General features: G+C 39.8%; 1 protein-coding gene across 1 annotated transcript; it reads left to right on the forward strand.

Moving 5' to 3' along the window:
* The first annotated feature begins 834 nt into the window (after positions 1–834).
* Positions 835–25,561, forward strand: sppl3 (signal peptide peptidase 3). The gene is made up of 11 exons (XM_069164045.1): positions 835–1,162; positions 13,506–13,583; positions 16,192–16,280; positions 16,470–16,589; positions 16,817–16,895; positions 20,603–20,715; positions 21,450–21,556; positions 22,508–22,671; positions 23,674–23,864; positions 24,133–24,242; positions 25,175–25,561. Exons 1-11 carry the CDS (start codon positions 1,137–1,139, stop codon positions 25,244–25,246), a joined length of 1,149 nt encoding a protein of 382 aa, XP_069020146.1. The 5' UTR covers positions 835–1,136; the 3' UTR covers positions 25,247–25,561.
* Positions 25,562–25,847: the final 286 nt, after the last annotated feature.

The raw sequence follows: 25,847 nt of genomic DNA on the forward strand, positions 1-25,847 counted from the left end.
CTTTTTCTGTAATAGGTCTCTGGGTGTATTCATTACTGATCTTCCTTTGAAAAATAATATAGAGAGAAAAGAAAAGAAAAAAAGCCAACGTCATTAATAGGAGTTCTTTGTCTAAACAATGTACGTTTAAGTTAATTTACTCACAAAATATTATTTTTGTACCCCATTTTTTTAATCTTAACAGTGATGTAAATGACTTTAATTATGCTGTCTTTTTTTTTTTTTTTTTTTTAATTATTCTAGTCTGTACTTAAAATAACGTATCAGATGATTCGGCAAAAATAATTAAATTACAGCCACGCGTTATGATTACATTTTTTTTTTTTTTTACAATCGATGCGATGCTCGCAGGCTTTAGTCGGGTGTATAAAACGATAAGCTGCGATCGCTGCCGGCTGAAGGGAAGAAACCATTGCGAGCGGTTTCAGTGCGTGAAAGCGCTTCAGTGCACGTCCTACTTGTAAACCTCTACAGCAGGGCGATTTTTTTTTTTTTTTTTTTTTTTTTTTTTTTTTTTTTTTTGCGCGTTCCCGCGGACTCCTCGCCATAGAAAACACAAAAGCTTGAACGTCTTCCATAACAAGCTCTCGGGGTGCAGACTTGAGGAATATCCGAATTTATTGTCGGACACGGCGGGGGGGTTTTTGGAAAGATGGATCTACAGCGGGTGTAAAGCATCGTCGGGAGACCGAGCCTTTCTCGGCCGGGGGTTTGACGGGCTTCAAGGAGGACATTAAGAGAAACCGACGAGGAAAAAAAAAAATAAATAACATCTGTGGGGCTTTTTTTTTTTTTTTTTTTTTTTTTTTTTTGTGTTGTTGTTGTTGGGATTTTTTTTGTTGTTTTTTTTTTCCTCGGGGTGCTTTGTCTTGTCCACCTAAAAAAAAAAAACTAAAAAAAAAACCCCATCATCCTCATTTCAAATTTGCGAGACATCCAGCTTTTAGTGATCACTCGCTGCCCGCCGGGATGGATCATCATGTTGTCACCTAGAAAGTAAAAACTACCGGGGACGTCGGATCGGGAAGGAAGAAAACGACCAAAAAGCAGGAAAAACCCTCTCGCGGGTCCCAACGGGTTGTCACCGGGACCTGAATCTGTTCGCCGCCGTCGCGGAGCCCGCTGTTTTCGGCGACATGGCGGAGCAAGGCTACTCCTCCTGGTGAGTTGCGCACAGCGGGCGTCGCGCTACCGACCCCCGGCTCACGGCTCCGTCCGCCAGCGGGTCGTTTAACCGGTGAATTTACACGTCTTGTCAGTTCACGTAAACGCCCGGGCGAAGTTTCTACACGCGTTTATCTCCGGTCCGTAGAGCCAAACATCTTTAATATATATATATTTTTTATTTTTTTGTGTGTGTGACTGCAGCTCGTTTAGTGCTAGCTGCTAACTTTAGCGGGTTGGTTAGCATCACCAGCTGACGCTAACGCTACCTAGCTTCAAATCCAACGGTGCTATTGTGAGCGGATGCTAAAGGGAGCTAGCTGCCTTTGCCAGCTGGTGAATTTTAAAGTCTTTCGCTCTCGGGTTGCTTTCTGTAAAACACAACAAAAATAATAGTAATAATAATAATAATAACGCAACGATTAAACGCGAAGCGCGGCCGTGGGCTTGCGTTTCGGCGGCTTCGTCGGCGTTAGCTGGTGCCGACAAAATTAGCCGATTAGCTGGGTTAGCATTCGTCGTCGACCCGCTGCACACAATAACAAAAGGTTGAGCTGTAAAAAAAAAAGACTAGCATCGCGGTCATGGCACCGAAAAAAAAAACAACAACAACAACAAAAAAAAAGAAAAGACAGTTTTCTGTCTTGTGACACTCGACAGGTTTTCACAAAATGGTCTAAATCAGACGTGTGAGGTGTTCAAATCTTTTAGATGAACGTCGTGGTTGAAGTATTAGATCACGATGTGATCGAGTGAAATGTTCCCCGTCAATGAAACGACCACCTTTGTTGGGGCCCCGGATCATTAATGTGCTCTTGACTCGTGCTCGTCTGATCTCCAGTGTTTGTAATCATTTGTGCAGCAGCGTAATATTATTATTTTTTTTGTATATGAATAGTCGAAAGCGGTGAATCTCCCACGAGCTGATCAGATCCATCGATTTGGCAGGTGGTCCACGGATCTGTTGTGTTTTCATATTAGAGATTGTTTCACTCTTTAGTTAACTAAATATATTTTAAACCCCCTTCTTCCTCCTCCACGCAGTAAATCCCTGCCATCATATTCTTTTCCCATCATTTGAGTGACTTTTATCATTATGAGATCGATCGATCGAAACCTTTCCTGTTATTGTGATATCTGTAAAGTAACTTTTTTTTTGCCCAAAGAGCAGCTTTTGAGTTTTTATACACATTCTGTCACAAAGCTGTGTGTTTAGAGAAGTTATGTCTACAATGATGTAGGATCAGGCCAAGGATTTCTTATCAACATAGACAATTCATTTTTTTCTTTAACTTCTTTTTGGTCATCTTTTTTTCTATCTGGCTCGTTTTATAACAGGAGTTTAGTTGGTTTTTTTTTGTTTACTTTGAATTTGCCCTGTACTTGTTGAAATTGGTAGAACGTCCATTTAACTATGAATATCCAGCGTGCAGAAAACAACATTAAGACATTCAGACTGACAGGCATAAATGGAAAAAAAAAAAAAATCCATCTTCAGGGTTTAGCAGTTTCTCCCGAGAGGTCTCCACAACATTTATTTATTAATGTTTGAATAATGTTGACTGTCGGGCTTGTATTCATGAGTGGCTTACTTTATGTCCTGAGATGTTTACTAGAAAGCAGTTCCTCATCGACACAGACATCACGTACATGTAATGTGAGGATAAAAACGTAGAATTGGTCGTTTGCAAATATGATGCTGAAAATGTTGTTTGTATAGAAATATTGAATCAAGTTAAAAGGTAATTGTCTCTGTCTGAAAGTTGATTTAGTTTAAATTCAAAGTTTGTATTCCTCTTTACATTATTTTTGATCGTAACATCCATTACAGGCCTTTAGATTCAACCTCGATATTAATGAGCATTGTTTTCATCTTTGTTACTGGATCTCAATATTAACATTAGCTGCCATAAAGCTCAAGAACAAGAGCAAATAGTTTTGTTGACTTGTCAACAATGAGGTCAAGATAAGCATTGCCATCGATGGGCATCTTCTTTTTCTTTTGCATAACATTAGTATTTATGACGTACGACTTAGACGTTTCAGCTATTATTCGTAGGGTTTGCTGCACTCGATAAGTTTTGCAGGAGAAGGGTTAGGTCGGCCTTTTAATTTGTCGGGTCATCTCACTGTACATATGGCATTTACATCTGGCTGAGATCCCATCACGGCGCACACCAGCCCACCTCCAGATGTGGTCAAATCAATCCGATTGGTTCCCATCACGGAGCATTTCTGTACCTTTTACTCCTGCTTACGTGTGCTTTTCCAGATCTGAGATCCAGAATTCTGATTTTATGTTAATGCCACAGATTTTATGTTAATGCAACATATTTTATGTTAATGCAACATATTTTATGTTAATGCCATGTGAAGATATGACTTGTTAAATGTCGCTTCAGCGCAAAGGACAACACGAGGCAAAACAATAGCCTGTCATAAAAAGGTAATGAAAAGAGAAATGCCCTTTCCAACAGCTTTAATACTGTCTCATACATGTTGTAACTTCCAGTCTTCGTGTGAAGCAGGGCTAATCTGGTCTTGAGCCTTTTTATTTAATAATACCTGTTCGTACAACAAACAAGTGGATCCCTTCATATGTTAGTGTTTTCAGCCAACCTCCCCTCAAGAGATCTAAATGGGGCTTGAATGAGTAGGTGCTTGTGTTAATTTGCAAGCTAAGCAGAAAAACATTAAGGACAGTGACCGTCTATTGTGCCAGAAATAGCATAAATGTCACTGAGGAGCATTGGAGATGAATAATGGTCTGAAGCTAAATCAAAGCCGGGATGTTCACACTGGCAAAATCTTTTTGCTTTGCAGCCAAACTGATAAGTCAAATTTGCTTTTATCACTGCAATGTGCACAACAAATCAGGACAGAATATCACCGGCTTTTACAGTGTTTCCCAACATACAGTCGTCTGCAATTGTGTTGTATGCTGGAGGAAAGATTAGAAACACTGCATTTGATGTTGTTTTGTAACCGTTTGAGAGATGCTGATGAGGTCACACCTTTTGTGGAAACGGTGCCAGTGCCGTTACCTGGTCAGTAGGTGGTGTTTTCATACCAATCAGAAAATTAATACTATTTCACGACATGACCTGCTTTGTTTTCAGTACTTTTAACTTACAGATTTCAGTTTTATATCAAGTTTATCCAGTCACACTAGCCATGTTAACTTCGCAAATGTAAGTCATTTGAAATATTTTTTTTAAAGGGCAGTTTTTGGCACCGTTCAGCAAAAGAGGAGCAGCAAGGTAGATCACATCACATTTTCAGCTGTTGAATGCACCCACAGCTGTGACATACCTCTCACATACTGGGGCTGGTATCAGTTCTGCTTTATGAACATTAAAAAAAAAAAAAAAAAACACCAATTATGTGTCTTGATGCTAAAACTTAAATTAAACAACCACGGGAATGAATAAAACACTTGTTTTTATTAGTGGTATTTAACTAAGCAGGCATTCGAAGGCAGACCTTCAATGACAGTGTGTGTACATGCATTTGGTTAGGGTGCTTTTGCAAGTTCTGTTGCGCCCAATTAGTTTTATAGCGACTATATTGCTGCCTGGATAAATTGCTAACGAGTAAACCACAGCATCCCCATTTTAGCCTTGTGGTAACCAGCTGGCTAATGTGCTCTTGTGAAAATGTCTGATTTGAAAGCTGGCAAATCGCCTTCAGCAGCCTTCACAGTAGCAGGTATCTTTACAGCTTGCTCGATTCCTTACTACCGGTTGTTACTTTCTTCTAGTTTCTCTTCCTCACGTTCAGATTTGCAGCTGTCAGTCTGAGCTTTTAAACCACCACATTTGAGGTAACATTGTGAAAGTGGCGCTTCCTAAAGCGAAACCTCTAACTCACCCGCAAATGTTAAGTAAGAGCCGATCTACACATTTGCCATTCGCTATTTCATTTTGCTTTCATCCAGGTGAGTGTTAAATTTTCACTGTGCGTGTCTGGGTCTTGCAGACATTGATCAGTTGCTGCACTTATTGGTGCCATTTTGTGAAACCGTTTAATTTGTTAATCAATAGTCAAACATGTCTTTTATCAACACCATTTAAATTCTGCCATGAGTCAACACAAGGAGACCCAGTGTACGTGGATGTTATTAAATATTGACCTTCAGTCTTTATTTACAGTTTTGCTGCTGCCATTGTGAATATCACTCTGTGCTTTCTGTACAGTTTCGCATCTCAGATGAAGGCATTGTTGGATGGATAAAGGATCTAAGCTGTATTGTATAAGTGTGATTTTTTTGTGGCAGGCATCCCTGACATTCGTCTCAGTGTTGAGATGTCACAGGAACCCATACTTAAGTCCCAAGTTGATGCCAAAATTCAGAAAACATGACATGTACTTATTTTTGTGTGGTAGTGTAGGCCCCATAGTTGCTCTAAGTACCATGTGTGTTCGTGTGTGTGGTACTTGGTGAATTATCATAAACAACCGAATGCTAGTATGTAAACAGTGTCATGGAGCATTTCAAATAAAATGTAACTTCTCCAAAGCATCTCTAAAACGGACAACCAGATCTGTACACAGAATTCATATTGCGCGAGTTTCGATTAACTTCATTAAAATGTTAATGTTTGTGAACTGCAAACACAATATTAACAATGGCTAACATTAGCATGAGGCTAATGTAGTAATAAATCGTAACGTTTAAAGGCTACCGTCATTACAGTTCAGTCTTCCAGAAATACATTTTGTGTGTGCAGCGGTTTTAGCATGAGAGTTTGTGTGGAAATAGTTTCATTTCATCTTTCTTATTTTTGTGGTGGCAGATTCAGTCTCGAGAATCGTCAAAATTCAATTATAGTGGTACTAACTACAAAATATCTGGTTTTAAGACATTTCACGTCAGAGAGACGGGACCTCTCTAAAGTGAAGGTCGAGGGAGATGATCGTGTGAATACTCAAATGTGATGAATATAATGCCATTTAATTCGGTATACGTCATAAATAACTAAAGCGAACTTTACAAAAATATAATCATGAAAACTCTTGATTGTTGACTTTAAAAGAACTAGACACATTTTTTTTCGGAGTATATTATTGTTACCAAGCAGAATAATGTATGAACTGCATATAATGGTAACAGGCGAGGGGATTGAAGTCTCTCTATCCCGTCATCCGTCAAAGGAGCCAGCGGTTGTAGCCATTTTGGAGTTGTGGTATTTATGCATACCGCCGGCTGAATTGCCAAAAGGGTTCTATCCTCTTGTTTACCACTTTTGAGATATGGCATTCATATTGAATCTGAGGCTGTGGTACTCTTACAGTAAGTGACAATATTGATTAGCATTGTTCTTCGAGCATTGCCTTTCTCTAACTATTATTATGTTGGGTAAGCAAACTTGTCTGTTTACTGGCGGCGACAGACTGAAATACTGTCGGGGAAAATGCTGTACTGACTCGGGTGAGCTCTTTTGCCTCTGGTCTCGCTGGGTGATAAATAAAGACTGTTCATTGCATTGAGTTATAATACCAGGAAAATTATAATGTAACTAGTCCTACTAGATCAACAACATTCAAGTTGATACACGTGTGGTTCTGTTCAACTACAGTGGGTGCTTTGATGTAGGACATGTTGGTTTTTACTGTGTCACAGACATGAATGCATTGATGCAGTTAGTATAACCTGGCTTTTCTAAGATGTGTTAAGTAGCAATAAGCACATATTTGTAACACATGGGTAAATAAAGGCATCACCCGGGTTCATGAACAAGCCTTTCTCTTCCACAAAAAGGAAAAAAAAAAAAAGCTACCCATAGTGAAACCATTATGCTTTCTAGTTGACTTTCCAGTATGAACAGTGCAGCTATCACATCTATGTGAAAATGCTGCCCACTAGGGCTCGGCCGATTATCAGCCTTTGCTGATTATCGGTGCAGATTTTTTAGCATTTTTAAGATTATCAGTATCGGCATTTCTTTTATTCAATCGCCGATAAAATGTATTTATTTAAAAATGTGCTGCCTGACGCAGGTGAACGTTACTCCAGTTTGTAACAACTACATTTGTTATGTGACTGTAAAAAAAAAAAGCTCAATAAAAGCCCAAAATTAAGCTATAAATGAACAAACCCCAAACACATTTTGCTCATGCTTCAATAAAGGATTTCTTTGTTTTCACAATAAATACCCCAAGTTGCAATATACCTTCATAATAAGATTAAATAGTGGCGGCATTCATTTATTTACAGTCATTTGAATTAATTTTTGTGTCAGAATTTTGTTATTCCAAATTTTGACACAGATTAAAAATTTTACTGCAAATGAATATCGGTTTATCGGTCTCCTTGATTACCCATAATCACTACCAGCCCTGAAAAAGCCATATCGATCGACCCCTACTGCTCAGCAATGTGCTGCTGGTTCTTACTGTAAGTTATACTTTTGTAGAAATAATTATAAAGATCAATTTTATCCTCCAATTTTATATCCAGTAAACTGTCACAAATAATGACAAATACCATCAAGAAGGTGTAACCAACAACGTTGTCATGTTTTTAACTTGATAAATGACTCACCAGAGTGAACATTTAGATCCAGTGTTGTGGAGCCATTGTAGGTTTTTCTGCAATAGATGTTACAACTAGACACAACTAAGGCTGACGAATTGTCTACGTTACAGCTCACATTGACTGGTTTGAATCTGGCGGATTACTAAAGCACCTGTTGCCTGTAGCGTGAACAAAAGCACCACTACGATTATTCTTCAGAACTCAAAAGCCCAATTAGTTTTGATTCAGAGAGCTAGCAGTCTAACCCAGATACAATTTTGACGTTGAGGTTTTCACTCATGGTGTTCATGCGCTCTGAAAAATTCCCAAAATGGTTAGATCTTGATCTCAGTCGTGATAGGCGTGACCAGCAGCTCCCATAGACCTCTCTTTCCCCATCATAAATGTCTTAAAACATTATGCTGGAGGTCATTCTTGTCACTTTGAGTTGAGGCCATGTAATTGTAACATCACAGACAAACCCGGCCCGGGATCTCCCATGCTCTCCATGTCAAGCTTTTTTTTTTTGTCCTGTTTTAGGATGAACCCTTTTCAACTCTCTTTCAAACAAAGAAAAAAAAAAAAAAATGACGCACAAGGGTGTGAACGCACACCACAGCAGCAACGCCGGGGAGGTGCGCCTATTCTTATGGGAGCAAAGGGGTTTGATCATTGACGAGAAACTACATTCTTGTTCTTGAAGCTCTTACATCCGTAATTGGATCAGAAAGTGGAGGCAGAGAAAGATAAAGTCCCAATTGGATTTCCTGCACCCCGTAAGCTGGTATAAAACCTGTAAAGTAAAATTAACATTTAGGCTAGGGGCTCGCAATTTTCCTGTGTCTCTGTTTGTGTATGAGACAAAGCTGAGTAGACGTGATTTTTTTTGGGGGGGGTTTTTTTGGGCACTCGTAAATATCTGCGCCTCAGTTGCAGCATTTGCAAAAGTCTGCGTAGCGGCCTGTTGACCTGGCCCTCAGTGGTCAAGTCATGCATTCAACTGGTCTGATGGAGGACGGTATTGGAATTGTGTTATTGAAAACCTAGTCTGTCGGCGAACAAGGACGTCTTATGGCACTTTGGGCTGCCATCCAGCGCTCAACAGTCCGGGATTGTATTTTGTTTTTAAATGTTCCATTCATCTATCGCACCCATGTTCTACAGGCTTCTGTGCACAGAATTCAGACGAACCAGTTCGATACCAGAATATGAATTAGGCCTGTGGTGGATTAAACTAGCTGTCTAGCTGCTTGCTGTGTTGACAGTGAGGCAGTGACATCATTAGTGTCAGTGTGTGGAAGAACAAGGTCAGTTTCTTAATCACTTTATTAATGCTGGAAGCCGAACTGCTGCTGGAGACATGTAACCCATTCAGTCTTGAACCTACAAAGAAGAAACAATTAAATGAATATGGTGTCATTAAGGACCGGCCATATTGTGAGATGTTTATTATGACCTACATTTTGGGTCACGTACACCAGTCCCTATTGTGATTTAAGTTATCTGTAAAGGTTATGCGTGCAGACTGTGTTTGTCAGTCATTAAGTAGAGGCCTGTGTTGGACAAACAAGACCAGGCAAGAGCTACATGATGCAGTATTGTCCCGGTGTTCTGTTTCCACAGTGAACTACATGTTACCTCTCCCCGCCTAGACACCCTGTTGCCGTTCCTGTACGACTGAATGAATGAAAGAGAAAGAGATATAAGATTCTTGATGGTTTTTTTTTTTTTTTCCTTCTCTGAGCATCGGAATGAAATCTGTGAATTCCTGTCAGAGGCGCACCAGAATGAAAAATGGTTTGAAAAGCACGTCGCCTTTTTAAGCTGGGCTTTTTTTTATCAGTACTTGGAAGAAAAATAGTTATGCACTGCAGAGCTAGTCGAAAGGTATTCACTGCATGCCAGCAGAAAAGGACAGGTTTTATTTAGTTGCAGCAGCTGATATTTCTACCCATGACAAATACTGTAGGAGTCAGGGAAAAAAATTATACAGCATTGTATCAAGATGTTTTTGCATGGCAATATTGTATTATTACAGAGAAGCCATAGATATATTTGATCAAATATATAAGTTTATTTATATATGTGGCAGGTTTTTATGACATTGTTGGTCAGTCTGTCTGCTAGAAAGTCCCATTTTGCTGCAGTAAAAATAAATTAGTTGAACAGACTGAAAACTTTGTCGGCATCAGACTTGTCGACTAAAACAAGTATTCTTTTGGGAACCTGATTTGTAGTTTAAAAAAGTTAATACATCACATTGTATGGTCATATTTGTTATGGCAAAACTCAGCATATTGCAAAAAAAAGTCTGAAATTGCAATTATTCTGTATCGTGATAATATTGTATCGAGGTGATTCCCACCTGGTGGGCTTAGATGGTGTGGTTACAGTGTGAGTTGATGGGCAGTGGTTTTGTAATTTTGGACCATTATCATTACAGTACGTATTTAAAAAAAAAAAAAAAAAAAAAAATGAAGTATCCGCCATAAAAATAATAATCACCAGACACTGTTAAAACAAAGCCTACAGGTGCTGTGGAAAAAAACACAACACAAACTGAAATGCAACATGCATGATGCAGGAAATCCATTTATAGAAACTGTCTACTCTTTACAATAACCAGTGAGGATGTGATCGCTGCCTGCAGTTGGAGTGGAGCGGAAGAGATTTGCTTTTGAAAAGATGATCCGGAGGTCGCAATATCAAACATCGGTAAATAAAGAACTACCAGTCAAGTAGTCGAAAAAAAATACCTGAAACCTTTTTCGTGTTAATTCAACTAAGTGGTTATTTTTCAGAGATCTTTGGCCCGCTGTCTTTAAAGTCACTCAGTCAGTGTTGGCAGCGGTCAGCTTGTGACTATTTCTCTTTTGTAGTTTGGAATTTTTGAGGCCGTTTAAAATGTCTTGTTTTGCACAAACATATAACGTGAAAAAAATATTTATTATATATTTCTTGCGTCACTGTCTAGTGTTGTGCCACAAGAGTGTAATTTCGCATCTATTAAGCATTGTTAGCAAATACACACGCCTTATTGGACGCTGTTTTTTAATTGAAATTTAGATTGAAATTTACCGAGAACAGCTTTGATGCTTCTGCACAGATGGAACAATGAGGTTGGCTTTTTTTTTTTAATCCCAGTCTGCATTCCTCGTTGTAACCAGAGTGTTTGACAGGCAACAGATAGGTCAAGATTTAGGGTCAAATCTGAACCTCTCAACTGGAGGCCGGCACGTCACAATGCCAGCCTTGTTTGCCCTGGAGAAAGACCTGCATTATAAGGTTGCATGTCAAGTCTGGGCGATGTCAAGGCCCCAGATCATTGATATGGGAACAGTTTGCTTTGGCAAACGGCGGTACAATTGTCTGAACTTTAGGATTAATAATCCTCAAATATCTGATTATAAATTAGAGATCAATGATAGAGCTTTTAAAACCATCCTTTATCAGGGCAGCGCAGTGCATATTTCCTTGTGTGGATACTCTTTTTTAAAGTATCCCTGAGCAGAGGTTTTGCATTATGTTATCATTAATCAGCTCCTCTTTATTTATTCTAGTTTGTCTCACAGAACTCGACAAAGGTGTAGACGTAGCACAGAGAGGATGTACGTCAGAGGGGCACATGTTACTCCAGAGGCTTCATTTCAGTGAGGTCTGCAGATTACTTGCAACAATCCCAGATTGGTATGCCGTATTTTGTTATGTGAAGATGTTCTAGGCAAGACAAAAAAAAAATCTTGCAGGAATTCCTGCGCACGAGTGCAATGATCGTTTTTTTGTTTGTTTTTTTTTTTTGCATCGGCAGTGTTGGCCGATCCATTTCAGCCTGCTCAGCCATTAAGATGCTCATCAGCTGTCTTCATTTTGGTGTAAATCTTTGTGTTCAGAGGAGGATCTTGACAGTTTTATCACAAATATGTTGCCTTGAATTTGCTGCAGTACACGGCTAAGTCGTCTACACTGTTTAAAAAAAGATTAAAATGCATAGCTGCTGCTCATTGTAAGTGGTAAGTAATTGATGTTATTTGATGCTTATTTTATAGCTCTGACATTACACCAATAGACCTCATCAAAATGTAAGCCTGAACTAAAACATCAGAACCTCACCGCTGTTGTGAGCCGAGACCGCCTTCCGTTTTAGACACTTTCCAGTAATGCATAGACTGTGTGTCCAATTGGCCTTATGGATTTTCATAATCGATAACTTCTACTTCTCCCAGTTCTTTTTTCAAACGCGACAAAATTTGCAATTCAGATTTTAATATCGAATTGTTTCGCCGCTGCTTTCTTGTGTGTGTTATGAGGCTCTGTGATCTCGGGGGAACAGAATGTGTTTGGCTCTCAGCAGCACGGCAGCATTTTTTTTTAATTTTTTTCAAGTATTGTGCTGTATCAGAGGGTGGCGTGGTGATATATCATGTTTTCGTATTCTATTACATGTTCTCTTAAATCGTCACCATGTAGGGTTTTTTTTTTTTGTTTCTTGATCGGCCACTGTAATAATAGTTCAATAGTAACGCTGAACTCTGCTGACCCAGTTCTCCTTATATACACAATGCACAGGCCTTTGTATGGATGAACTGCTCGGTTAGTTTACACTAGGCTGCTATATACAGACTGTTCTTCATAAATCTTAATTGCTAGCATGAATTTTGCTCCACCCAACATGTCACTTTTGGTGGTAAAAGAATTGTTGCTCGGCCACTTTAAAGAAGGAAATACATAAATCAAATCCCCGCAACTAACGTAAGATTGAGAAAGTACAGAATCTGAAATAACTGACTGAAGTTGCAGTTTTATACTTTTCTCTTTTTTTGTTAATTTTCTCAGCATGGTGGTATTAAAAAAAAAAAAAAAAAAAAAAAAAAAAAAAAGATGTAAAGAGCTGTGCAGCAGCGATCTACTCTGTCTTCACACTGATGATTTTCAGTAAGGGTGTGTGCTCTTCAGCTGAATTGATTATAGAGAAGAACCCAGCAGTAAAACCACCTTTATTCACAGAGAAAAGGATGTATACACAATTCACCACAGTTCAACAGTTCCGAAGGTTGTATTTTCTGCACCTCTAATTTAGCCTGTCTGAACCTCGTATTTCCTCTTTTATAATTTAACTTGAAGTAAATGTGAGGACAATCAGGTCCATCCTGACTCGCTGTCTCCGAAGCCTCGGTCAATAACTCGACATGTTTTGCTCAGGGCTCTATTTTCATTGTTCCGTCAGCTGTTGTGTTTCTGTGGACGTTTGGATGTGTCGTTGGAAATCATTTTAGTTCGATATCCCAGAATATTTTCTTGCTCTTTGTCTAAAAAAAAAAAAAAAAACTAAAAAAAAACACCAACACGCTTCGGAAGCATCACAAAGGGTCAAATTTCTGCAGGACGGATTTAATTTGTTTTTTTTTTTTTCAAATTCTGTCATCAAATCAATGGCATACTTCAAAAGAAAAAAAATTATCACATTGGATGGGGATTGAAATCAAACAAAAAAATATGTTTTTATTCACTTCTGCTTGTAATGAGTCAGCAGTGCGGTCAAAAAAAAATGAAATATTGTCACGTGATGACTCACCAAAATCTCCATGTAACTTCTGAAGTGTAAAAGGTCGCCGTTTGAACCAAATAAAAAGGAGAAAAGCAGCAGATTAATGTGCTTTTTTTTGTGTGTGCATATAATATGGATAGTTTACTCTTCCTTCTGTTCTATTTATATTTAGTATACCGTCTTATTTAGCAGAAATGTAAATAATACAAGTTGTGACAGTTATATGTTGTTGTTGTTTTTTTAATCCCGTTTATATGTCTCTCTCTTTCTCCTCTCCAGGGCGTACTCCCTAGTTGACTCCAGCCAGGTGTCCACCTTCCTCATCTCCATTCTTCTCATCGTTTACGGCAGCTTCAGGTGAGTGTCAGTAAATGAGTTATTATTTTAGCTGTCAAGAACAAAGTGGACAAAGACTTACAGGGCGCTCTTTTTTTTTTCCTCACAAAACCTATAGCCTAAATATAATTTCATAAATTATAGTATACAGTAGTTTTACTCCCACACATAACAAAAACACGTGTTTGTCCTGCTCTGGAGGCAATTTTTCTCCTTTTGTGAGCATCTCGGTTCCGGGTTTCAAGAAATTTAAGTACGGAAAGATACGATTTTTGATTGGTGAATCATGGTAAATTATACGGCTGGGCATCTTAAATACGTTTATAGCATCAGTCAAAGTGCTTTAAAATATCTAGTATTGGGAAAAATGCCTGCGGTGCCGTACCAAATTTTGATACCTAGGTTTTGTTTAAACGCATACCTTTTCCTCCCTTGTAAATCTCATCAACGTCAGTGAGCTAATACACCGTTATCCATACATAGCAAGCATCTACTGATAGTCGGCGTGAGGCGTATGGGGGACATCTGTCAATTGTAGCTATAGAAAATAACCTGCTTGAAAACTAAATATTTCTACCGTTACGTGCATGCAATGTTAGGTTTTTTTTCTCCATTTATTTATTTATTTTTTTCAAAATTGGTATCATAAAATGTATCGTTTAGGAACCAGTGTTAAAGTCAAGGCATCGGCACTGGAATCAAAACCTTTTGAATGTTACCAAGCCAGAGTAAATATGTAGTGGATATATGGACTCGTTTTTCAAGGTGCAGTCTGGTAGAAATGTGCATCTGCTTAAAGTGAGTGAAAATCACTTGTTGTATCACGGTTTTGGTGCATTATGTGCACTGAAAAAACTCTACAGTCCTGCACCTAATGGTGTTTTGATTGATTTAGTTGTATTACAGTATTACCAAAACACATTTTGTTTGAGAGGAGCCTTATTTGCGGGTAAATAGCTTCACTGACTTTGATTCTCAGACTGAGCTGATAGGCCGGTTATGTTTTGCTCCTGTTATTATATGAAATTGCAGAATCAATCAGGCAACCGTCACTGACACGCATGACTACGTGGGCTATTGATGCATACTGTTTCATCTACCATCCAAATATGAAGAGATAAAAAAAAAAAAAAAACAATGCTGATGTCTACAGGCTGGACAAAAATTGGCTGGGGGACATTATAGTCATCAGTGGATGATAGTTGTTGTTTGGAAGTCACAGCTTATCAGATCAAGTTGCACTGAGGTCATTCTGGCCTGAGCATGTTGTTGTCAGGAGACAAAATCACTTGGAGACCCTTTTTAGTTTGTGCATACAAAACAACAGAAAATATTGTAAAGTTTGTACCTTTTGCATGGATTCTTGGAGTTTTATGGAACTTGGTGAAACAGACGTAGTGAATAAATCATGACCCGACCGTCACTGAAGCTTCCGCTGAAGAGAGGAAAAATAGCGACAGCAGAAATTTGTTGTGTGTTTATACATAATTACACCTACATTTTTAACTGTATTTATTTTTAAGCAAATACCATTTTTACGACAAATGTGTGATAGTGATCAGGATTGTGAAAGTGAAACAAATTTTGTACTAAAAGTGAGACATTTCTTCAGGTTTCAGTATTGAGCCTCAGTTTTCAGTTCTCAGACCACCTTCTCTTTCTGTAAAGTTTAGTCATTCATCGATTACCCGTTTCTTGGTTATTTCATATCTGAATTTCACGTTGCTGCAAACTCATTTAACTACATTAGCCATGTTTATAATGAGCCAATATTCCGATTAAATACAATTTAATAGTTCAAATAGAATGCAAATAATCCATACAAACACAGATATTTAATCAGAATATACAGGCCCAAATCCAATTGAATCAATTGGTTGCTTTTGACACTTCCTGGCGGTATTAGTAGTGTTTCTCCCTCAAAAAATGGCGACCTCCAAACTGAACTGAACCACAGATTTGTTTGTTTTTGATACAAACTCTTTAAATACAGAATGTTTGAAGCCTTGCATGCGTTGTTAGCAAAAATTTTACTTGATTAAGAACAACACAATAATAACTGAACAGACGACAGATATCAGTCTTTTTTTTTTTTCTTGGCCACTTTCTTCCACAAAGCCCCGCCCTACTCAGGCTCTGATTGGCTTGTACTCATTATCTTTGTCGTTAGGTTGGCGAGAAGGTTATTGTAAGAATATCAGGACCAGAGGCGGACGAGGGGGTGGGTCTTTGCTTATTGCAGGGGTAAAAGTAATAAGACAATAAAATGCCCCGATTCATCACTTTTGCGCATGTCACACAGCTGTTCAGATTACGTTCATCGTAGATCGCATACCGTGTCAACAGTTCACCCAAAACCTTCAGTCAGAAAAAACAAAGTGAAGATGGGATTGCAGCTAAAGAGTCATCTTAAAAGAAAGGGAGAGATTTAAGATAAAATTGTCATCTTCTTATGACAGAAATATGTACGTGCTTAAGAGCTATCACTTCAAATTCACTGTATAATTCGGCTGTGTTGTTTTTTTTTTAGTCTTCTACACAGATCGTACCAGTGCACACGCTTGTGAGGACCTGATTAGTGATGCGTAAATCACACAATCTCCCCTCTTTCTTTCCCTTCCTCCTGCAGGTCATTAAACATGGATTGTGAGAACCAGGAGAAGGATAAAGATGGAAACCCTACAGCGGCATCTTTCAATAACAGCAACACAAACAACAGTAAGTGTTGTAAATATGTTGAAGCCTGAAATATATGCGTTTTCTTGGATTTACAAGTAATTACCAATGATTGATTAGCTTCTCTGCTTCTGCCCCTGTTCTTGAAGTCATGTCATTTTTATATTCATTTGTGTGCTCGTTTTGTGTGTTTTGAAGCCTCCTGATATTTATGCTTGAATTGTTTTTCAGGCATTCAGACTATAGACTCCACACAGGCCCTGTTTCTGCCCATAGGAGCCTCTGTGTCTCTGCTAGTCATGTTCTTCTTCTTTGACTCAGTACAGGTGGTCTTCACCATCTGCACTGCAGGTAACTGCCACTCCCGAGCGCAACACAAAACCTCTACCGCTGTAGAATCACTATAAAGCGCTCGCATTTCTGTTCAGTAGTTACACAGGGGAAGACCACTTTACTGCGGTGATTATTGAAACTGAAGACCATTAGCTGCCCCATTTAACTGACAGAAAGGACTGGAACAAGCAATCTAGGTGTATTAGGGTTTGTGTCTCACTGCGGTGCTTTGTTTTTCTCCCCAGTTCTTGCGACAATTGCATTTGCATTCCTCTTGTTGCCAATGTGCCAGTATCTGACCAGACCCTGCTCCCCAACGAACAAGTAAGGAAATCGTGTGGATTCTTTGTGTCTATAAATGTTGCTCAAACTGCTCCATGCCGTTTCGGCGTGCCTTTGTGTATTCACAAAGGATCGTCCTCTCGGTTGTGGAGCAATAGCCCAGTCTCAGTAAAACGCTCTATATTATAGTGTAAGAATATGAAACTGAAACGAGGAGCGAGGCCTAATACAACTGGCAGTAAGTGGGACATTTATTTTGTTGCTTGGGTGAACTAACCCTTTAACATTTCTCTTATACCCTATAAAAACAAACATTCAACATAGCCTCTAGGTTCAGGGATGTGGAAGAATCCACTGTTCCAGCAGCAATATTAAAGTACAAGAAATGACCAACAACAGAACCCACCTACTCAATAACCAACAAGAATACCAGCTCTCTACTTAGAGGCTCAGGCCCTCTTATCAAGTTTCACTAAACCTTTGACTGCTTTAGAGAGCCAATGATAACCTCATACCACAAATCCTTCTCTGCTCGGTGTATCTAGACCAGTGGTGGGGCGAGTTTCTCTTTGATAATGGCCATCAGTGTAGAGGTTTTGAGATCCGACAAGAGATGAGTTGTCAGCAAAAAGCAGGCAGGTGGTTTATATTAGACGGACACACAAGTACTGGTAGCGAAAGAGAGAGAGAGAGAGAGCAGCGAAGACAACCCCTCACATGGTGGAGTACCGTCATGATATAATTAGAACCTACACTCTTTTTTTTTTTTTTTTTGCTACGATTACACCGTACAAATGTGATCACAGATCGTTCCCTTTATATTCCAGCTGGGAACCGAACGCGTGAAAAATTGTTGTCGGTAGTCTTTGAGCTCAGAGAAGAGATTCTGATGTTTTAGGAGGAGTGCATGTATGAAGTCGCAAGCAAGTTAAGTGATCAACACGTTTTGATGAAACTGGCCTTGGCGCAGCGATTATATTTGGAAAGCTTTTTTTTTCTTTTTTTTTCCTCTATTATTGAAAAAGGTATTGATGGAGCAGTCTAGTTAACGAATATCACAAAAAGAGGTTCGTTGAAGTGAAAGTTGCTTTTTGCACATTGGCACAACATAAATTACTGAGAATAAAGGAATGTTTATGATCTGACATTATTTGAATAAATGTCAAACTGCCCATTTCATGACCATTTTGTTGGCGCGAGTGGGGTATTACATTTTTTTTTTTTTTTTTTTTTCAAAAAAAAAAGGGAATGACAGAAAAAGTTTAAGAACCACTGATCTAGATGCGCTGCCATGTACATATTCTGTACGGGCTATATTTACCCATTAATAAGTTTCAGGCTAAAAAAAAAAAAAAATCACCAAAATGTTTGTGCAGTAACACGGAGTGCCTTAATGCACGGTTAAAAACGTAAAATAAATACAGGATGTGCTGATTTAAAAAAATAATGTTTTGCCGTCAATGTCAATCCATTTTGCCAGATAATACAGCCGCACAGTGATTATCTCAAGGTCATTAAACTTATTAAAAGCAATCCAATGCATATGTTTGACAGTTGAATAGTTCGGTAGTGCATTAAGCAGTCCCTCCAGATAATCACGACCTCGCAGTCGCAATATTCAACGCAAACACCGCAATATTTGCGAGAATACTTGCCATTTTATTTAAATTCCCGCGGTTTTGGGGCAAAGAATTTCGTCAACAGAAGCTGCGATGAAAGTATTATGACATATAGTAAGTCTTTTCAAAACAAAACTCGTTTTATTAACACAAATTACTCCTCATTTACAATCAGGACGGTTCTCCTGCTTTTATCTCCTCAAACAAAACAAACAAGTGGAAAAACCGGAAGTGGCGGGGTTGGCGGAAAATGTGGCCTTCACAATAAAATCTTCGAATGAAATGCTTATTATCAATGGAAGTAATTACATAATACTGTATGCTACAGAAGATGTATACACACTTTGAGGTTGTAAGAGACTGCACTTTTTATTTGTGTGCATACCGTAGTGTTGAATTAACATGAATTAAACAGCATCTAACGCTCTTATTTTGACAACTGATGTAGTCTTTGTAATCTATGTCACAGACTGTCTGTTCTGTAAAGCTGCCTCACTTTTAGGCTTTTAGGAGTTTTGTTTTGTAAGTTTTAGCCCAATGGTTCTCTAAGTTCAATAAATAAATAAAAAAACACATTAGAACTGAAATATTTCTGTGATGTGCAGCATGATTATTATCACAGGAAGTGATTACTTTATCAGGTGCTGCTTAAAAGAAAATCACATTTTTCTTTCTCAACTCGCAATTTTTTTCTAATTCCGGCAATTTTATGCAAAAAAAAAACTCACTTAAAGCGCTGCGAATTACATCGCATTTTTTGAGAAAATCGGTCGCAACAATCACAAAAAAACTCAGCGAAATCCTGGAGACTTTTTTTTCTTTCTTTTTTTCAATATTTCAAAGTTAACAAACAAAAATAGTATATTTCAATCACAAGTCCCCTTTTCGCATCTCTGTTTTTCATTTGGTCATCAGTTGTTGTTGTTTTTTTGTCAATTTCTCCCCTTTCTTTTACCGCAGTAGTTCTGTTGTTTTGAGGAGTTGGTGTCTCCTTTAATAAAAATCACAATTACACTTTATCACAGCTATCAAGAGCAGACTCACCGTATTTCACCCGACTGTTTATTTCTTTTGATGCCATGTCAAATTAGTTGTATTGAATGCAGATGTGTTGGTACCGTATCGCAAAATGCTCACACTGCAAGACATTACAGGCTTGCTTGCTTTTTATATTTTGGACTTGATAATAATAGTAATAATGATCAAATAAATAATGTCACACTGCACACATTTTAGTTGCCACAAGCAGGAGTACGCTTCTGTATCCTGCCACCAACTGGGATCTGTATTTATGATTCTTGAACGGAAGTTGACTCGAAACAAAGGATCAGACCTAAAAATAGCTCCGTACAGCCAATACGGATGAGTTTAAAAAAAAAAAAATGACTTGATCGGCCCTGATCCCATTCTTTGAGATGGGCTCGGGACAACTCTAAAAATACAAGTCTGACAAAAGACCCTTTTTGATAGGGTTACAAACCTAATGGAATAAAAAGACTGACTTATCTTTTATTACGGGCATACACACTTGTCAAACCGCCGCCGATGCTCATCACGAGTCAATCCAAATTCTATTCTATGAAACCCAATTGTTTGACTTACTTCATCATAAACCTGTTCACAAGTGATTGAATCAGATCTATTTACGAATATTACGCATCGAGGGAAACGTGTGTCCTTCATAATAAAAGCACAGCGGCAGAAGTTCTGTTGAATTCAAAATATAGATGTGACTTCTTTTTTGTCTCTTTCCCACGCACACCTTTGCGACGCACTTGGCGACCCATTTTCGTGTCGTAGTCCATCAGCTGAGCGGCACCGATTGACCTAACGATTTTCCCTGAACGACATGTGAATGAATGTTTTCTTTTCAATTTTTCTTTTTCTTTTTTTTTATGAATTACAATCGGGACAAATGTTTTATCATGTTTACAGGCTCTCATTCCCTCCACTCCTTCACCCAAACATCAGTACTCTCTCACCTTTAGTTGTTCTTTTTACATGGCTGAGTATGCCCTGACTGAAACGGAACGTTTGCGTGAACCGTATTTTCTCATAAACAGTTCTGTGTGATTTTAATGCATCTCTTCTACTTTTTTTTTTTTTTTTTTTTTTCCCCTCGAATTGCAGGATTTCGTTCGGTTGCTGTGGGCGCTTCACTCTGGCTGAGCTCCTCTCCTTCTCCCTCTCTGTTATGTTGGTGCTCATCTGGGTGCTGACTGGACACTGGCTTCTCATGGACGGTGCGTCGCTCTGCCATGTTTTCAGTGTCGTCTGCAGAAAGCTTTCCTCTCGCCAGAATTAGGTGCATATCGCCCAACTTGTTTCGGGGCCCGTCGGGGACGGTCTTGCACGAGAACCCGCAGATGAGACTCGTTTCTCTGAACTGCAGTGCCAGTGCGTGAACCACATTCATGACATCGTACATTAGACATTACGCAGCAGTGAACGGCGATGTGCTGTAATGAAATACCGGCACGGGATGGTCTCTTGATATTCAAAGTAGCCGATTGTCAGAAGTGAAATTGAAATATGTGAGGAGAGGTTGTGTTAGAATGGCTGTAACGCGAGCAGGAAAAATAGATGAAACCATCCTAATCTTTAATAAAGGCAATTTTCAATAACTTCCTTCTGGGAAGGAAGGAACTCTGCATGACTCGTACGGCGTGAAGAGTTTTGTAACGTTATTTCCTGGCTCTTCCAGCAGTGCGCTGCATTCTGACACGGCAAGAATATCCGCAGCTATGTTTCGTCAACTGCTCCAGAAAACATAAGCATTTAGGTCCGAGAATCAATTTTGAAGTAACAACCGATTTTGAATTGGAAAAATGATCCAGAGAATCTGAATGACGTCATGAAATAATTCACGTTTCTTTAAATAACTTGCTGAAATCAGTTCCCATGTTGCCGTTTCACCTCATTTCTGCTCAGATGGGGAATTGTACTTTTAACTGGTGTGCGTTTTCCTTCCCTGCAGCTTTAGCCATGGGCTTGTGTGTCGCCATGATAGCCTTCGTGCGGCTCCCCAGTCTGAAGGTGTCTTGCCTGCTGCTGTCAGGACTGCTCATTTATGATGTGTTCTGGGTAAGAAATACTTCCCACCCCCCCCACCCCCTCAACATCACAGCTGACACACATAAAAAATTTTTTTTTAAAAAGTCTTTATTAATAGATTACATTTAATAATAAAGATTTGGTTTCAGAAAACCCTTTTTGTTTTGAACACTCCTGAGCAGGTACCTGCTACTGCTGAGGAAATAATCCTTTTTACATTCCCCATTTAACAGCAGCCAGTTTAAAAGAAACTTGAGTAGTTAGCATTGACATCAATAATGCCACCACAGATGAGCGTATAAACGGAAACTACCAGCAAAAACTCAACCCCTTAACACAAAATGGAGCATTAGCAAGTCGCATCCCAAAAAGGGCAGCAGCTGTCTCTTTGAGCCAAAACTGGGATGAAGATCACCGTTTCATTTGAGAAACTAAAAGCATTTGAAGTCCAGTTATCGTTTTCTGCCACCGGTTGATCAGTTCATTTGAAGCGGTCACTAGTTTGGATCATCCTTCGCACTGAGCACACGGAAACAATAAACAGCTAAAGTTTCACCAAAGTAAAGGAGAGTCAGTAACTCATTAATGATTGTTTTGATTAAAGCCGAAGTGATATATTGGTTGGCCAGTTTATTGGCTGATATTGGCCAATCACAGATATAGTGAAATGTTGGTGTATATGTTGTCCGATTATATATAGATATATACATATCTATATTTATATATAGATATATATATATAGCTCCCTTTTTACAGAAAATGCCAAATATAATTAATAAATTGTTCCATATGCATTTTTTTTACATTTGCAATTGTAGTTATTCATAATTATAACGATCCCAGTGACGTTTTCTGTTTTAAGAACATAATACGTTTTATATTTTAGAGTTCATGACAGTTGGTCACACAAAATCACTTCGGACTCCACCGAAGTGAGATGAGCGTTTGTCTTCACGCCTGCGCTCTCTCTCCTCCCTCCAGGTGTTTTTCTCAGCCTACATCTTCAACAGTAATGTGATGGTTAAAGTCGCCACCCAACCTGCTGAAAATCCCATAGACGTTCTGTCCAGGAAGCTCCACCTGGGTCCGGGGATGGGCCGTGACGTACCCCGCCTCTCCTTACCCGGCAAACTGGTGTTTCCCAGGTGATTTTTTTTTTTTCCCCCCTCTGCTCCGTCACCTTCGCCCATCCATCTCTGGGTTTCTGACATATTTGTTTGCCAAATGCTATCGGCCCTTGAAAAGGCACCGCTCTGTCCCGTGTTTAAGGCCCTCGGCGGATGAACCCGACGGACGTTTGCGACTTTTCGTTCAGTGCCGCCAGCAGGTCAAACTTTCCGCTTGACCAACACTTTTTCTTTATCTGAGGAACCCTCGATAAGTAACTGCTGTCCTTTTGAGTTTAAACGTAGTTCGGTAAATGTTACACGCTAGGCATCAAAAACTTCCAGCTGCCAATAGAGTTGAAACTGTACATGGATTAATCAACAGAGATCAATTACTTACTTTTTGGCAACAACAAAAAAATGCTAGAAATATCCTTGTCCCAGCATCTCAGTGTGCATTTGTGGGTTATTTGTCTATTTTTTATATCTATTTATATGATATATTTTAGGGTTTCATGCTGCCAGACAAAGCAAGATATTTGAAGATGGCATTTTGTGCATTCGGAAGCCGTGAAGGTCCCCCCCCCCCCCCCCCCCCCCCCCCCCCAAGAGTCTTTTGACCAAACGATTACTTGAGAAAAATATTTTTGTACTTGGAAATTTCTATTAAAAGTAAGAATGTCAGTAGCGGTGCAGCTGTATTTACCGCACGAGCAGGGTTTCCCTGCACTCTGCGGGTTTTACCGTTTCATCTCCGTTTCGCTTTTGTCTCGTCTTTTGTTGTCTTTTAAGTTTCTTTCGTCTTGCTCCGCGAAGCACTTCGGGATTGCGTTGTCGCGCGGAAGGTGCGATATAAATACATCCGAGTCGAGTCGACTCGTTTCGGAGTGAAAAATCCCAGATGTTCTGAAATGCTCTGACGTGCGTCGTAACCGCCGTGCAGCTGCAGCCGCCCTCTGACGTTTGTCTCTTCTCGCGCCTCAAACCTGGTTTCCGCCCCCCCCTTTTTTTTTTTCTTTTTTTTTTTTTGCATCTGTGCAGTTCCACAGGAAGTCACTTCTCCATGCTGGGAATAGGAGACATCGTGATGCCGGGGCTGCTGTTGTGCTTCGTCCTGCGCTACGACAACTACAAGAAGCAAGCGAGCGGGGAAGTCCCGGGGCCCGGTAACGTGTCCGGACGCATGCAGCGCGTCTCCTATTTCCACTGCACTCTCATCGGATACTTTGTGGGTAAGCGATCGATCGATGGATGGATGAACGGATGGATGCGAAAGGTCGAGGTTTCATCGGTTTCATTGTTTCGGCGGTGGATGTTTTTGTTTTTTTTTGGAGCCGATAGTTTTAATGACGTTTTCGGAGCCACTGTTTTCTGTATTTTCTAAAAAACGCGCGGGGCTTCGAAGCGGATCCGTTTGAGCTACAGTCTTTCAAAGGTGTCAACTCGACGTTCCCGTTTCGTCGTACGAGTGTTTTGAACCAGCTGGTGCGTTTCTTCCAGGCCTGCTGACTGCCACGGTGGCCTCCAGGATCCATCGTGCTGCTCAGCCCGCTCTGCTCTACCTGGTGCCCTTCACCCTGCTGCCTCTGCTCACTATGGCCTACCTGAAGGTACGCCGACCGCCCGAGACGGACTCTTTTATTTGCAGGAGATCAAAGCGCAGCTCGGATGGTTTCGCTACAGTCAGCAGAAAACTGCGCTCTTGTAAAGAGTAAATGCAAAAAGGACAACTTAACAGTTGTTGGTTTTTTTTTTACTACAGAAAGAGAAGTTTGGTTTTGTGTCCGACGGCACCCGCTGATCTGAAATTTCGCAATTAACTCGGTTTCTATGTTTTGCAAAAATAGATGTACATTTTAATTGATTCCCTGAGCTCCACACCTTCATGATCAAACAACTGTTTTTTTTAGTTGTTTTTTTTTTTGTAGATGAATTGTGTTATTGTATCTTCTGATACAACATATTGTCAGAAGTTCTAATACTTTACTCATAAGTATTAGAACTTCTGACTAAAGTATCTGCCGAAAGAGAAATAGTGTCCCGATTCGGAAGTATAATTTCACCAGGTCATCCACGCGAGGTATTTATTATGAAAAATGGCGCTCAAAAGTTCAACTTTAATCTTGAAATGTTGACTTAATTCTCAACATTTAGAGTTCCTTCTCGAAACGGTGTTTTAACTTTATTCTCGACATGTAACTTTACGTTGTATTCTCGACATTTCAACTTTATTTTGACATGTCAACTTATATCTCGACGTGTCAACTTCATTCCTGACCTGTTGCATGTTTCCTCAGCAAAAATGTGGCTCAACCTAAAAACTGTAAATAATGTATAATCATTTGAAATCTTGAATTACCGAACGTTGACTAATAAATGATCTGATTAATGACTACGCGCACAATTTTAGATGGCTAAAGTCGAATGAAAGACGACGCGTCTTTTCCTAGATGACCCGGTCGGGGACTACGTTTCCAGAAACATTTGACTCAAGATCCAATTCAACACTTTTGCATCTAAAACCGGTGTTTGTGGCCCGCAGGGGGATTTGCGGCGCATGTGGTCCGAGCCTTTCCACACCAAGGCCAGCAGCTCTCGCTTCCTGGAGGTATGATGCACCCGGGGATCAACGACCAGCGCGGGATGACTGCGGATCTTTTCCCTTAAACAGAGGGAAGGAGAGAGGGCGCACTCACAGTGAGGCCATGTCGTCATCACTTGTTCATGCTTTTCCACCAATCTTCTGTGAAAACCTTCAGAAGGACACCAGTGTGTGGATCACGACGCCCCAAACACGACTCATCTTTGGTCCCGACATCCTCCCCATTTCATCTCCGCTTCCTCTTTGCTGTTTATTTCCTCTTCATTATGGCACATCCTGCCTGTGCTGTTTCTGTTCTCCTCCTCCTCCTCATCCCCCCCCCCCCCCCCCCCCCCTTCCTCTCTTTTTTTTTTTTTTTTTCCTTTTCCCGCCACTTCTCTAGTTGGTCTCATTTGCCACTCGCCTCACATGGCCCGTCCCATTTGTCAGGCCTCTTCTCTCTCTCTCTGCGTTTCCCTTCTTTTTCTGCGTCTTTTATTTTTCTCTCTGCATCTCTGTTTCTCTCCGACTCGGATGAACTCGAGGGCCAGCCCCCCCTCCCCCTTTTTGTGGACTTACGGTTGTGAGACATGGCTGGGGTTTATATATATTTTTTTAGCATTGTCGTGGTCAT

This window comes from Embiotoca jacksoni, unplaced genomic scaffold (genome assembly GCF_022577435.1).
Source record: "Embiotoca jacksoni isolate LCO1_2020_lvr unplaced genomic scaffold, fEmbJac1.0.p SCAF_10, whole genome shotgun sequence".
NCBI lineage: Eukaryota > Metazoa > Chordata > Actinopteri > Embiotocidae > Embiotoca > Embiotoca jacksoni.